Genomic DNA, 16,520 nt, shown 5'->3' on the forward strand with positions numbered 1-16,520 from the left:
CAACTACTTCTATTAATATACTCCACACGTGTTTCACCCCTCCACGGGGCATCCTCAGGACATGTTAGACAGACCAGTGCCAAACACCGAGCAATATAATTATTATTATGTTAGATCGTTATGAACGAAAATATATGAACCGAAATAGCATAGCGGATAAATAGCAAGCTAAAGTGGCAGTAGAAAAGACACAGCTAGGACCGATCATCACTGGGTCAGGTTCAAGAGTGAAGACCACGGAGTTGCCCACTGCGTAAGTGGCATTTGACAGATTCATGCGAGAAGGCAAGCCTTTTGAGCGCGTTTAGTCTAAACCCTTTTTTAAGGTAAGGAAACTCTGACTCTGGGAAGCTTCGGCTTGGACCGCTACATACAACTATTTAACAGGAGCTTTTAAATCGCTTCAGCAGACTCCATGGAGTAAGCTCCCGCGAAGGTATCTTGATATGAACTGTCACTTGTCGATTATACCTGTTTAGCCTTTCTAGTCAAGGTCATCCATGGGCGGAGCCTCAAAAGCCTTCGCGCTGGGATAAGTGTTAGAAGTAAATCAACGCTTCCATATAGAATGTTTGGGGGTTGGTGACCCCTGTCATACACGAGCCCATCTTGATTTCGGCAGTGTAAGACGTACACGAGTTGGACAGACTTGTGTCTCGAAAGGTTATAATATTAAAGATAATAAAAATTATAAAGTAGAAATGTTAAAAAATACAGATGAACAAAATAATAAAAAAAAAAAGAAACAGTTCAAGAGCAAATGGTGATGGAAAAGAGTTGATGTAATGGCAATAAAATGAAAATGAATGAAAGATTGGTTAATGGAAATAGAGAAATGAGTAAATGACATTGAGAATGACACGAAGAGATAGAAAATTGAATTGGAAAGAGAATAAATTATTTGAAAGATTGTTCCTGCGTACGCAAAACAAGGGAATGTACTAGAAACGGGTGTCATAAAAGAAAATTAACGTCTCAGAAGGCTGTATTCACTTCCCTCCAGTCCTATTGAAAATCTATATTACAGCATTAGTGAAGCCATCTGGCAGAACATCCTAATATAAGAAAAGCTGCTATGTGCTGTCCATTATTATATATTATTGTTTTGAAACAGGTATAATACATAGTTACTTTTGCATGCCGCTACTGGCTAAACATGTGATACTTATGTTTATAAAATTGTAACAAACTTTTAATCATGTTAAGTCAAATAATAAATACATTTAAAAAACTTTTAACTTAAACGGTTTTTTGATCCCCATATTGTGGTGGTTGTGGAAAAATATGTACCTAGTCCGCCATATTGGAACGGCGTCCATCTTGAATTTTAAATTTTGACATAATCATCGTGTTTTACTAGTGTAGCCCTTTCATTTGATACCCATATTGAGGGGGTAAAGGAAAAATATGTAATTCGCCATTTTGTATCGGCGGCCATCTTAGATTTATAATGTTATTGATTTTATTATATTGTATTGTCATCTAAATTAAATGTGTGTACCAAATTTCAGATCAATCTGACAACGGGAAGGTGCTTAAATTTCAATTTCTAATTTTGATCCAAATAAATTCCGTACGGGTCGAACTAAATAAAACCGTTTAAAAATAATTAATTTCATTTCATATAAGGAGGTATATGTCCAGCTGAAGACGTTATATTACTGAAATAATGATATGTAGCATATATAAAAAGTTAAATAGAAATATATACAGTGGATGTAAAATAATGCAACCACCTACAATAAACCGAATGTTTAGCACACCTGACTAATTCAATTACGGGTCGCAACTTTTAGTCTAAATACCTCAGTCTTACATTAGTAACTGTAGCATCGTAGAAAACATTGAAATATTTTGAAATAACATATTTAACTAATTAAATTTTTAAAAGAAATGAATCTTATTACATATTTTTTTGCAATCGCTGTCGCTTTTGTTTCGTATTTTGTGTACACGAGTTATGTTCGCAAATTCTCGAGCATAGTGAGGAAACCCGATAAGAGATATGACTATATAATTGGTAAGCATATATACAAATTTAATTAAACTTCTTACTGGAGATTATCCATAAAATCTACAATTTAATCTAATTAGTATAATATTAATTCATACTCTAGTTATATTTTAAATTATACCGTCAAAATTGATATCTTTAAATAAATCTTTTATTGAAGCTTGGTTTGATGACACATTTACATATTTGATATTATAATGTACATATCGTTGTGAAATTTTATTTAAAAAAAAACATCTGTTGAGTTTCTGACCGGCTCTTTACAACAGAGCAGCATTTATAGTTGATGGTAGATTAATACTTATAATGTTAAAATAACCAACGAATCGTGTAAATGCCTACTTGAGTAAAGATATATTTTTTAATTCGAATGTATTAACGTGTAGAGATATATCTATAAAACGCAATAAACCATGAGTTTCCATAAATGTCGCTAGTGACGGTTGGTATCTTCTCTGGTGTTGATTACGGGTTTATTAAACAAACCCAAGACCTCCCAAGATGAGGTTTCCTCCCAGGAGGTAAGACCTTGTCAGGTTGTTCCATGGAGAGTCTACCCAAGCGAGGTAAGAACTCGGCGGTTCCCTGATCCGGTTATAAAACTACATGCAGCGGCCCTTATCAGGCTCCCATGAGTACCCTCAGGTTTTGCTACCTAAAGAGGTCTAAGGTAAATGCCTAGCGAATTTCTAGTTTATTTATTAATACCTGTAATATATATATAAATATCGATCACCTCTGGCGTAAAAATCGGGGAGGAATCAATAGCCTCCCTGATAAGCGATGAAAAAAGCAAAGAACAGTTCCTCATACTTTGTAAAAAAATAATAAAAAATGCAATAGAGAAAAATAAAAGCCAATAAAAATGTAAAAACAAAAAAAAAATAATGTAAAACAAATCAATATGTAATATTCCTATAAAGATATAAAATAATAAAAATGTAAGAGTAATAATAATAATAAAATATAAGTAAAAAATGTGATATAATAGAATATAAGAAAATGTAACAAGTAATGAGGAATGAATACAGAGCGAAAGAGAAAGACAGTAGAATTGTGGAAAGAAAGTAACGAACGGAAGACAACGTGACGCGTGAAAGGAGAGAAAGCAAATAAAACAAAAAAAATGTCTGTGAAAAAATTAAATAAATGTTAACAAAAAATCCCTGTCCCACACCAGATAGGGGGTACGAGAGGCTCCCAATGGCGGGGGCCATAAAAAAAAATTTCGATCACCATATCACAATGTGTTGTTATTATCAGTTGGTGCTGGGACAGCAGGATGTACACTAGCCGCGAGACTGAGCGAAGATCCCAACGTGAAAGTTTTACTGGTGGAAGCAGGTGATCATATGGGATTCTTCACCAAAATACCGCTGACGTCGACCGCCGCGCAACTAGGTCCGGATGACTGGTCGGTCCGGACCACGCCGCAGAAGTACTCGTCTTTCGGTCTTTGGGATCAGGTTTGACATTTTTTATAATAAAACTATGTCTTTATTAATTTAGGGCTGAAAAGTTTTCAAGTGACCCACAAAAAACTCGCCAATCTAAATAATCTATTACCTTAATGTTCTTTTTTAATGGCCTTTCGTTTTCCTATTTTATTTATAGGACAGGAACGATTTTATCTTTTAATAATTCACTTTCTTTTCTTTTTTATTTCCATGCTCTTCTGTCACACTTCACATGATCTATCTTTACATTACTACTTACATTCTACAATTTCTACCTTTCTTTTCTATACTTTCTACAGTTCATTCATCGCCTCACTTCCTCCGCCTCTTTCCTTACTATCACAGCTTGTGGTTATCATATTATTCTTACTTTATCTTATATTTTATTTTACATTATATAATTTGGTTATTTTACATTTTATCACAGATTATATAGTTTTTGTTTTATTTACTTCATAATTCTTATTGTCATTTATTACATGTTTTGCTATTTTTTGGCAATAATCATTAAGGTACGTGGTTGACTTTCCACGAGGCAAAATAATTCTGAGATTCAAAATCATATTTTCAAAATCAGATTCATAGGATGGATCGGAGTACCAGCTCGAAGCTTTGAACTCCATACAGAGACGAGCCAAGATGTTCATTGATAACAATGCTTTGGTTAGCGTTTTGGGTGTTATACAGACTGCATTTTTGAGAGAATGCGTTGGAGTTACATCAACTAATTTTAACATCTCCTTTCTTCCATCGGTCAAAAAGACGCACGGATTCAAGATATCCGTACACGGTTAAAATTCCTTCCACACGCACTAAGCGTTTTGCAAAAACTTTTATAGTGCGATCAGCCAAGATATGGAACAACCCACCAGCGTCATTATTTCCAGGTAACTACGACTTGGAAGTCTTCAAATGAAGAGTAAACAGGTTTCTTCTATGCAAGCATATAGCGTCTTAGATCTCATTACTTAACATATCTCGGGTACTTACTATATCTTTGTCTCAGGATAGTGTGACGTTTAAATGTCCACGAATGTACGGTTTTGTAGATGACGGCACATACAAATAGAGGATTTGGATATGAGGGGGTGGAATCAACGAAGTACCAACGTTGGTTTGAGGATTTGGACTTGTGGGATTCTTCCTAGGGGGTAGATCTTGAGATAGTAACAACACGAAATCCGAATAGAAGTGTGTATAGCGAGCTTCGTCCGTCATTTCTAGGGAATTCCCCTTTTCGATTCGCCGCTGATGATGACTTAATGTTGCCACTACATACTATAGTTGGAAGTTTCAGATCCACGTGATCTTCGACTGATTTGAATGCACCAAACATAGTGTATATTTTAATATTTTGAAACATCCCTCAAGATGATGACGTCGATTTTATCGCTGTCCTTATATATAAGGACGACGATAAAATCGAAAATCAGACGAAAGCCACAAATAACAGTTTTAAGCTTTTATGAAGCAATATATTTGTTGATATTATCATTTCATCATCAGTGACCAATCTTACCGGACTTTCCTTGACCTTGAATTTGTCTTTCGTCCACCGTTTTTAACATATTTTGTTAAAGATAACAATTAATTTTATGTATATTTTTAGACCCAAATTATACCAAGAGGCAAAGGTTTAGGAGGTTCAGGTCAAATCAACTTTCTACTCCACGGCTTCGGATTGCCTGAAGATTACGAAAGGTGGTCGAGGCGAGGCTTCAAAGGATGGACACTTCAAGACCTGAAGCCTTACTTCATGAAAGCTTTCGGGACTGTTATGAGCGAATATGACTCCACCCACTGCAACGAGGAATCTCTTTGCAATTCGGTGCGTATAAACTTAAAATTAATAATTATTAATTATCTCTTCCGAGTAATAAATGGAGTACATGACATTTTTACGTTTGAACAAGTCAGCGATCATAAGCTTTGAACATTTATTTAAATAATAAAGAAATATGTTCGAAAAAAAGGACCCTATTAGTTATATTCCACTTTTGGTTATATCTGACACGCAAAAAGGATTAGAGCACTCGTTTTATGTTAAACTAGCTGTGCCTGCAACTTTGTGCGCGTGGAATTGGACTAAAAATTATTTAGTTAATTTTTTTGTGTATGATTTTTTTCTAAAATATAATAATATATAGTCTAAGTTACTTCCTAGTACACGTTCCCGGCGATAAATATTGCACATCGACCATTGGAAAGAGACAATCGGCTAATTTCGGCTTCGTAGAGCGTTACCTCTGCCGAACAAAATACAACGACTGACAAAACGTCATATAGTGTGGGACAGAGATAGTGCTATACGAAGCCGATATTAACCGATTGTCTCTTTCCAAAGGTCGAATGCACTATTTATCGCAGGGTACTGTAATACCTGAAATACAATTACGATAATTTGCTATTTTAAACGAACAGGCGCCGATGAAACTGAAGATGATAGACGAAGATAATGAACTGATGAAGACATTCAAGCGCGCGTCGGCCAGCCTCGGGGGCAAGCAAACCGTCTTCCGTAGAGCGACAGCTACTGTCAACGCTGGTGTCAGGCATTCCACCTTAGACGCTTACCTGGTACCAGCCATGAACCGCCAGAACCTTCACGTGTTACTCAACACTCAAGCTGTATCCGTAAGAAAATATCAATTCAAGTAAAATAGGCTATTCGCGATCGTGTGGACAGTATTAAAAGTAATACATAAACCACATTTGCAAAACACATGTAACAGAACTTATTAAATAATAATAGAATGTAAGACTAGACTCTAATTGATTAAAAAGTCTAATCTAGACAAATCTTTAATATCAAAAGATAATGATAGAAAATGTAAGAATAAAATAAAGATTAGAAATCAAATTGTACCTAGCCACCTAAGAGTAAAAAAGATGAGGAAAGAAAGGCGATGAAAGCAAGAAGGAATGAAATAACAAAAAAAAAATATACATGATATTGTGAAAGATAAAAGGAAAGAATAAAAGAAATTGAGAAGTATGAAAGTGAGTGTAGAATAAAGATAAAACCCTGAAATAAATTATTTGTAAATAAAGTCCCTGTCCCAAACAAAATAGGGGTACGAGAGGCTCCCAATATCGGGGGCCATAAAAAAGTAATACATAAATAAAAATAATGGTGGTAATTAATTTATAATTTTACAAAACTATATAATAGTAAAATAATACCTAACAAAAGACTGACAGAACAGACGAACAAGCAAAAATGCATCGCGACAGAGCATAAAAAACAAATAAAATATAAAGTGGTTCTATAGGCATTCACACATCTTCTTCCAGCCTCTATCGGCCTATTGCAAGTTTTAGGCCTCCTGCAAATATTGCAGCGATGGTCGTATCCAAGGACTCCTGAGACCTAGGCTATGCCGAGAAAATATGCACCAGTATACATACTAAAAGTCCCTCAGTTTTATTTACAATGTTCCAGGTTAGATTTGAGAACGTGACCGCTTCGTCGTTGTACATATTGCAGGACCACAGGAGTCTGGACAATATATTCGTGGACAAAGAAATCATTATATCGGCTGGGGCGATAAAGTCGCCACAATTGTTAATTCTATCCGGAATTGGACCACGTGATCTTATTAAAAGGTAAGTATGGGAAAGAACAGGATTGAACATGATACCACAGCGTCCAACAGGATAAAAAAGTATAGTTTATTCATTTCCGAACTGTAATTTTAAAAACCGGACATATTATTAGGGAGTCGTTAAAAACAAATGAGACACCAATGACTTAAAAAGAATAATCACAATAATTAGTTGAATTCAACTTAGTATTAATTAGTTTACAATTTAAGTTAGTGTTAGTTTAAGAGACTTAGTAAGCACAGTAACATACAAAAACGCGACCGAATATTTTTTTTTTCGAAAATGTTAAATGTAATTATTAAAACAAAGGCACGGAAGCTAATGTCTATGAAACATAGATACTAATAATATTTAAAAAGTCTATTGCCTTCTATTGTGCTACTGAAACCACTATACCGCGCCTTGCGTATGCGCGGTGCGAGAGGGGGAGGAGCATAGACGAGTTCGTTCTATTCGCCGTCAACGTTCGAGACGATGTTCATACTCTTTTCCTCGGCAGCCATTTTGCCGTGCTATATTAAGGCGCGGTACAGTGATTCTAGTAGTATTATAATTGCCCATAAACAGCGTACCGTGACACAGAAATAAATAAATCGAATTTACAGTGATCACTTTATTTATATATAAAATAACTTAATTATAAATATAAGTTTAAGTTTTCTATCTCTTGCTCTACTGATGATAATGTATTCATGATTTTAAATCGCTTCTTATTAGTTTTTATTTGTTTAACAGCTAGGGAGACATTGTTAATATTAATTTTTCTCATAATTTTCACGTTATCTCGTCATAGTAAACTTCTCTTGTATCTATTGGCGTGTTTCTGCAATCTAGATGCAATTCGCTCATTTTGAATCAAGGCTTTATGTTTTAATCAACCCAACTTCTCTATAAATCTTAACAGACCCTTGTAGCTGGAGATTTAGATGATGTCCCCCGGTGAAGAATGGTGGGTGGTTACATATGATGTATGCTGGGATATTAGGTTTGTGAGCAACAGTATCATCCTCTTCTAGTGATGCCGTAAAACTATCCGTAACTCCTGAAATAAACAGACTTTTGTTAAGAACACCATGACCAATTTAAAGAATTTAATAAGTCAATAGCAGAAAGAGAGAGAAGATGAAATTGTTAATAAATAATTTGTGGGATTTCAGATTAAAAATAAACCTGGTCGCGGAGAACGAGCAGGTCGGTGCTAACCTTCATGATCACATGAACATTCCGATCTACGTAAGCATCAGGAAACCAATCAGCGTGACGCTGGCAAAGGTGTTCACCGCCACCACTCTCTGGGAGTACATTTGGAGACGGAAAGGCGAGTGTCTTGAATATGTAGTGGTGATATCAACTATTTTTTTAATGGAATCAGGCGTTACCTCGCGGAAGTCCATCCTAAGTAAGAAAAGGACAAATATTTAGCCACTTCCGCACATTCAGTGGTAGTCGTGCAACAAAGTGCACCGCCCGCCAGCCCGCCGATAAATGCGTATGCGGCAAGCAATGCGAATCACACAACCGCCATTGCCAAATTACTCAACACGTGTTTCACCCCTCCACGGGGCATCTTCAGGAGTTATGTTACACCGATTAGTGCCAAACATAGAGTCACGCATTTATCAGCGGACTGGCGGTCGGTGCACTTTGTTGCACGACTACCACTGCATGTACGGAAGTGGCTAAATATAGGTGACATCAATTTTCAATGATTTTTTTTTGTCTTACTTACATTTAGATATTCCAACGCGAGGGGCGTTTATTCTAAACTTCATTTACGTAATCTAGTTTTAAGGCTTTCACGGGAATCTTGGAAGATTAAACTTTGCACAGGTATATAATAAGTTTTTCATGAATATTTGGAAATTGACTTATTTTTTATAATTCACTTTATAAAAACGAAAGACAGTTGAATTCTCGTACCGTTCCTGCTGTGAGTCGTGAAGATAAAAGAAAACAGTGAACCCGGCAACAGAAGAAAAATATATTTCTAATAAGAAGGTAGTGGGCAGAAGGCCTGGTCTGATTTTACACCGCAGGTCGGTACTCCCCTGATGGTGATGGTAAGCAGCTGCACAATCTTTTAGGACTGGTCAAGCAGCAGGTCGAAACGGGGAGCTCTGTTAGTAAACAGGATGTGTTCGTGCCGGTGCAAGGTTATTTTAATAATAAAACTCACACCCTTTTGGGGCGAGGCGATATAAAGACTGTGGCGTGAATTTAAAGATGCTCCGAAAATGAAAAGAACTAAGACGAGAATTTACAACGTAAATTCGAATTGGACCCGGCGCGTGAGACGTCACGTAGCTGGTGAACGCAACCGACACTAAGAGAGTGCGTCGGTGCGTGAGACGTCACCTAGCTAGTGAACGCGACCGAGGCCAGGGTCCTTCTCCCCGGCAATGATATAGACCAATATTTAGCCACTTCCGCACATGCAGTGGTAGTCGTGCAACAAAGTGCACCGCCCGCCAGCCCGCCGATAAATGCGTATGCGGCAAACAATGCGAATTACACAACTGCCACCGTCAAATCCCGCAACACGCGTTTCACCCCTCCACGGGGCATCTTCAAGAGTTATGTTACACCCATTAGTGCCAAACACAGAGTCTGTGTGTGACTGACATTTATCGCATGTGCGGAAGTGGCTAAATATTGGTCCTTTTCTTACTTAGGATGAACTTCCGCAAGGTAACGCCTAATTCTATTAAATGATATAAACTCCTGTGGCTGGCGCGCATGAGCATTGGAATATTTGTTATAAAAACAAAGGTCCGCTGAACCGATAGCACGCTTCCACGCCACTTGAGATGTATCGTTCCCCTCCAAGTGTTCAACAATTTTTTTACTGTATTGCAATTTATGAAATTTCTCGTGTTTATATTTTTTTGATTAAAATTTTAATTTAGACGTTTGGGACGCTAACATGCAACGTTACATGCCATATTGATTTATCTATATTCAACAACTATTTATTTGTATATTACCCATTAAATGTAATATTAAGAAAGATAAGTCATGATAATTTTGGTAGAAGATCAAAATTTGATAGAAATTTAAATAAATATGAGTTCCCCTGTGCAAGCATCCTTCAATATAGCCTTTTTAAATATCCTTATCACTGTAATTATATAAATTCATTTCCAAAAGATTTTTACAACATTTATTTATATTCAGGGACATTACATAGAATTTAATTGTAAAAGCATACATAGTTATATGCGCATTTTTCTTCGTTCATGGCCAAATATTTTACTAAACAGGCCGTTCGATTATGGAATGATTTACTGCTAAATATAAGACGTGTTTTCACCACCTATTTTTAGGAAAATGGTTAAGAACTATTTACTAGACCTATAATTATTTATCTGTTAATTTATTTCTCTTTCTTCATTTGTTTCTTCATTCTTTCTGAGGCAAATGCGATCCAAAACAGTTTGATGTTTTTATTTATATATATTATACATTACATTTGTATTATGTATTATACCTATTTAGTTTTGTTATACCTTATTTAGTATAAATATATATGTTTTATACATATGTATGAATGTATATGTATATTTTGTACACGTTAACTACCCATTATTAGTACTTCTACCTTTTCCATACTATGGTTGTCTGTAAGAGATTGTCTCGTATGATAAGACCGATCATTGTACTTTTTTGTTTATTATTATGAAACTATTTAAATGTATCCTAACATATACAATAGAGAATATTAAATAAAAGAATAAATAAACAATAATTGCCCACAAAAGAAATACAAATGTTTTGAAGCCCATGGTCGGAAAAGAGCCAAGAATAAACTCTGGCGAGTTTTTTGTGAATACTTTCACAAATATTCCCAATACAACAGTTGAATAATCCATATGTAACACATAACATAAAAAATCTTTTTATACTGTCCGTTTTCCTCTAAAAAATCCTATCATGGTAAATTAATATTAATAACGTCCGGAAATAAATTCGACCTTGAAAACCGCGATATCAAAAATTAGGATTTCTCAAATGGACGTTGACCTTCTAAAGAAGATGGCACTTGAAGAAAAAGAAGAAGTAAGTTGAAGCGACAGCGGGCATGTCATATAGCAGAACAAGATGTAAGGCAGAAGATTTAAGATGAATAGACAAGAAATAGAAGGAGAATAGAATATCTAACTGATCCTGTTCGAAATCTATATTCAGCTGTGATCATCCTGCGGCTGAAATCTTGATGATGACAATGATAACCAAGCCAACATACAAAAATAACTTACCTGTAATATCTCTTAATGTATACAAGTATATATTGATCATATAATTGATATTCCTCGTCGTTTTAGTCCATAAACGCCCATTGACGAAGACCTTCCTCAAAGATGTACGTATGGGGGGATGTACAGTAATCGTGGGGTTGGTTGGAGTTTATTGTCAAATACGCAGAACACGCTGTTGATCATCCTGTTGAAGTTTATTTTGGATAACTGACAAAGCTATATAATTAATGCACAAAAGTGAATTATAAAAGGTTGTATCCCAGGAATCGTTACGAATCCAAATCTTAGTATTTATATTAATGTAAATAAACCAGATAGAAAGTAACCAAAGCTAGACTTGATGTGTATTGTCCAGGGTTCCTGTCTTTTCCACCAGTATGTGGCGTGGAGTACCAGAACTCTTCCGCCGTAATGCTGTTCGCCATGGGCTCCACCAGCGAGAGACTCCTGCGTGACCTATCTAATTACAAGCCTCAGGTATTTAGATGAATAACAGATGTTGAGATGTTCTCTATTCTAACGGAATGTTTCTCCATCATCATATCAGCCATGATGACCCATCCTGCTCTGCCCGCATCTAGCGCCTTCTCGTGACATTTACTATATCGTCGGTCCACTCTGTGATATTAGTTATTTCCTAATAATTATTTTATTTCAAAAATTGTACACTTGTGGAAAGCATCAGTAGATTTAACACGTCGAACGCCATGGCGGACACCATGTGTCCGACAGCATACTGTCCCCTGGGGTCACACCATTAAATCGAAAATCGTCAAAAAATCGCCAAGGTGTTTTTTTTTGCAAATATTGTCAGTAAAACCCTTAAAAATAATGGGCGACTTACGGAAACAGCGATTTACCCATTATTTTTCTGCGGACCCGCGCGGGTCACATGCCTTGGTAAAAACAATCGAAACACTGTCCGTTGGCTCCCTAGAGGCTTCTGAAGTGAGGACATGCGGACACATGGTGTCCAACGCGGCCCACTGAACATGGTTTTTAGTCTGGCGTTCAACGTGTTAAGCTAAACCTGGTTCCTTGTGAAATATTGCATATTCCATATTGAATACGTGTCCAAAACTTCAAAGCGCCGCCGACGTCCACACACGTGTAAACATATGAAATACGACTTGTATCATGTGAACTTGGAACTGTGGGAGTCGTATATACACTGATGTGATGTCTGAATGAATAATAGGTGTAAGATTTTGTGAGCGAGCGTAGCCGACGGGCGAACTTAGTGTGCCGAATTAGTGCAGCGAGCACATGCACGCACCGGTGACGCGGGCGCAGACCTTTTGTTACTTTTGTTTCTTTTGCGTCTTTGTTCTATTGCCCGCTTTCACTCGGTCGCGGAGCACATTGCGCCCCAGAGTCCTACGACGAATGCACGTCCTTTTTGCTCGCCCTCAAGCGCTAATAAAAATTTGTTCGTGTGTTAAATAAATTGATAAAGTGTTACAAACGTCTTTTAATAAGACGCTAACTCTTTAGAACTCATCTGCGATGCAAATTTCTATTGATTCAATCTCGTCACCACACTTTTGTTGAGGTTTAAAAATTTAGTTGAAATATAGATGTAGTAATCTATGGGAAAAAGTCAGGGAATCTTTTATCTGGTTTTGAGACCAACGTCACGATTTCAGGTGTATCGTGACACGTATCCCTTCCACAACGAGAGCCGCAGGGAGGGCTTCATGTTCCTCTGCAGCTGTGTTCGCCCTCGCAGCCGTGGCCGCGTCACGCTCCAGGCCTCCACCACCGCTGTGCCACCGCTCGTCGATATCAACTACCTGCATCATCCTCATGATATTGGCTGCATGGTTAAAGGTAGTTGTACTAGCTGCTTAGGCTGCAATATTTTTTACTTGAATTTGGACATCATCAGTAATGTGTAGACTCATAGAGTTAATATAAAGATAAAATTCGTTTAGTCATCTTTGGAACTCTCGACAGAACTCTTATTGATCGTCAAAGTTTGGGGACACTGTGAGTCTGAGCTGGTGCTCTGGTGAGCAGCGATTCCCCCGGAGCCTGACGCAGAACTGGTGCTATGACCATCCGATGTTCCTCGCGTTCTTAACTTGATTCCTTACCTAGTTTAGTCTAATCCCTAATCCTAATTATGAGATGAGATATTTTGTATTTTGAAATAATTTATTCTTACTATATTTTCATTGAACTGCGGTAGAGGACTGAGACTTGTGGCAGTAGATCGCGGGTTCAATTCCCGAAATATAATTTTATATAATTCACACTTTGTGCATTAATTATATAGGATTATCATTGCCCACAAATGGGTTTCCAGAGGATAGACAGCAGCGTCCTCTGCATACCATAATACCACGATGCTATCACCAATTCCCTATGATATTTTTGGTGGAGATCCATGCCTTGTAATGAGTGTCCATAGGCTGGAACTACGACGACGACCATTATATTATCTATTATTTCTGAAACCATTGATTTTTACATACTATATTTAAGATCGATATATTTCATTTTATTCCAGCGATTCGTAGAGCGGAACGCCTGGTCTCTACGAAGGCTTTTCAGGAAATCGGCGCAAGGATACACTGGCCAAGGCCGGAGAGATGTCTCACCTTCTGGAACTACTCTGCGCAAAACCAGACTGGCATGGCACCAAAGCGGAAAAGGTTGGTTTCTTTCTTCGATTTTATGGGAAGTTATTTGAACTCCGAGGATTATCAGGTGTTACAATCATCGCAATATATTGTATTATGATTACATTAACAGCCGAGATTTTTGAAAATTTTATATATATATATATAAATAATTTGGCTAGAAATAGCTTTAACGCCTGTAAAATTAATATAGCAAAAATGACATTATGTTGAAAATCGCAATGAATACGCTAACACGCTATTAGCACGCGAAGAAATGTTACCACACGACTACATATGTTATTCTCCTTCGAGGGTATATAGGAGTAGTTGACAAAAGTGATTTACCTACCACCCAAATAAGCTGACAAGAAAGATGAGAGACGGTTGAGATGGAAAGTGTATTCACGTATGTATAGAGTATTTATCCTAACGTAACAGCAGAGACAATACCAATGATAGAGTCCGAATTCAAATCGGCGTTCGTAATTAAATTCGAATTTGGAATAATGTTTTGAGACCGTAGTGGCCAGCAACATACAGCTTAAATGCTAGACGTAATAGGTGTCATATAGTTGGCATATAGCGCCTGATAAAATAAAATAGCTAAAAAAGCATTTAGTTATGAATTGCTATTAATAATGTCTACCATATAGTTTATAAGAGACTAAGTAATACGTAATACTTGATGGTATACATCTTGCCGCTAGATGAGAACATAATTTTTCGTTTTAAAATACATTACAGCGACCGAAAAGTAATGTCACTTAAGTTAAATTCACACGACTACATCCTTAACAAGTTTTTATTTCTAATCAATAATACATTCACCTTCGTTATCAACAACCTTTTGCTAGCATACATATCAATGCCAAAGCTGTAAAAATCAATCGGTTTTTATGTAAAATATGTACACAGAAACGACTTTAATTTTTTGGATCCTCTAATATTTAGAGCTTTTATAATTAAATTGCTAAAATAATGTACAGTTGAGGTTTGTCAAGGGAATGTTAAAGCTACTAGTTGATAAAATATATATTAAGAAGTGTTTGTTCATAAAGAGATACAAACGCCGTAAAAATAGCTTTAACGCCTGTTAAAATGAAATAGCTTAGATAACATTCTGACTGTGGTAATGTGTGCTATTTTGATCTGAATGTAAACCTACTCAATAAACTAGACGACCTTTAAAAAGCAATCGATTCACTTTCAATCTCCGCAAATTCTACCATATATCTTCCTTTGTCGAAAGGAGCCGATTGGCTCTTTCCAATGGTCGATATGCAATATTTATTGCCGGGTACTGTACTATAGTCTCACTGTTGGTATTGTAAAACCGGGTATAAATACAAATCTAAATTTGATTTTTTGGTTAATTAAATATTGTCTTATCTTATAGTATTATATATGCATCTGTGTTGCCACTTTAAAAATATTCCAGATTGAAATCTGTTAAAAACGACAAGACGCTGGATGCTCAACAAACAAAGTATAAATTACCAAAGATAAGTCCCCCGGATGAGTACCTGGAATGTCTGGTGAGGGAGGTGGCTGTGACGGGTCACCACGCTGGAGGAACTTGCGCTGGTGGTACTGTAGTGGACGACGAACTGAGGTATGCAGAACTACCTCACATTTGTTTTAAAATACAGTCAATCAGAGCTAGAACAGAATTTATCTCTGTACATTATGTATAGGGTGGGCAAAAAATTTTTGCAAATAGCAACACTTGATTTCTCCAAAACCGTGAGAGTAAGGGGCCAACGGCGAGACGGAGCACATCTCGAAGATGTAATTTTAATAAATGATAATTACGGTAAATAAATCATAAACAAAATAGCATTTGTACTTTTATTTCTACACATGTTTCAAAATTTATGGCCCAACCCTATACATTGCAAAAATGCTTTTCATTCCACAGTTTTTCTTTAATTTATTTGGTACCGTTTTTGGAACATCTCATACTGCAATATCATGTGTAAGCTAATCTTTTTACAGTAATAATTTTTTCACATAATCTTTTATTTTCATTCATATCTTCACTTTACATTATCATTCATTCCTTTTCATTCTTTTTCATATATTACATCATTCCTCATACATCTTGTCTGTTTCATTATCTTCTCTTCTGGATTCTACATTTACATTTTGTTATTAATTTAATTTTAACGTTTATCTGACTAAAAATTATTCCAGGGTCAAAGGTGTCGAAAGATTGAGGATTGTGGACGCAAGCGTGATGCCGTCACCTACTTCGCTTTTCCCCAACTCGGTGCTGGTATCCATAGCTGAGAAGGCAGCCGACCTCATCCTGAAACCACCTGACCCTTTATATTAAGTTACTAAATTTTAGCTATTAAGTATTTTTAACAAAACTTGTAAACGGTGTCTTAAATGTAAGTTTATATTTGTTTACAACAACTTTTTGTATACAGAATTGAAAAAACACTTTCTACTAAACTCAAATGACATTTCAAAGGCATGGTATGGTTGCGTATTTTATACCGTGTATATTACGCTATTGTTTTGTTTCGTGATAGCAGCCTTTACGAAGTGAAACCTC

At 36.4% G+C, this 16,520-nt stretch overlaps 1 protein-coding gene across 1 annotated transcript; it reads left to right on the forward strand.

Annotated features, from left to right (window-relative positions):
- The first annotated feature begins 1,844 nt into the window (after positions 1 to 1,844).
- Positions 1,845 to 16,295, forward strand: ninaG (neither inactivation nor afterpotential protein G). Its single transcript, XM_068766774.1, has 11 exons — positions 1,845 to 2,020; positions 3,278 to 3,480; positions 5,081 to 5,299; positions 5,893 to 6,105; positions 6,914 to 7,077; positions 8,235 to 8,395; positions 11,689 to 11,810; positions 12,980 to 13,163; positions 13,846 to 13,990; positions 15,399 to 15,572; positions 16,154 to 16,295. Exons 1-11 carry the CDS (start codon positions 1,894 to 1,896, stop codon positions 16,293 to 16,295), a joined length of 1,854 nt encoding a protein of 617 aa, XP_068622875.1. The 5' UTR covers positions 1,845 to 1,893.
- The last annotated feature ends 225 nt before the right edge of the window (positions 16,296 to 16,520 follow it).

This window comes from Battus philenor, unplaced genomic scaffold, assembly GCF_028537555.1.
Source record: "Battus philenor isolate CCGP_79_NKW_IND1 unplaced genomic scaffold, ilBatPhil1.0.hap1 SCAF_21, whole genome shotgun sequence".
NCBI lineage: Eukaryota > Metazoa > Arthropoda > Insecta > Lepidoptera > Papilionidae > Battus > Battus philenor.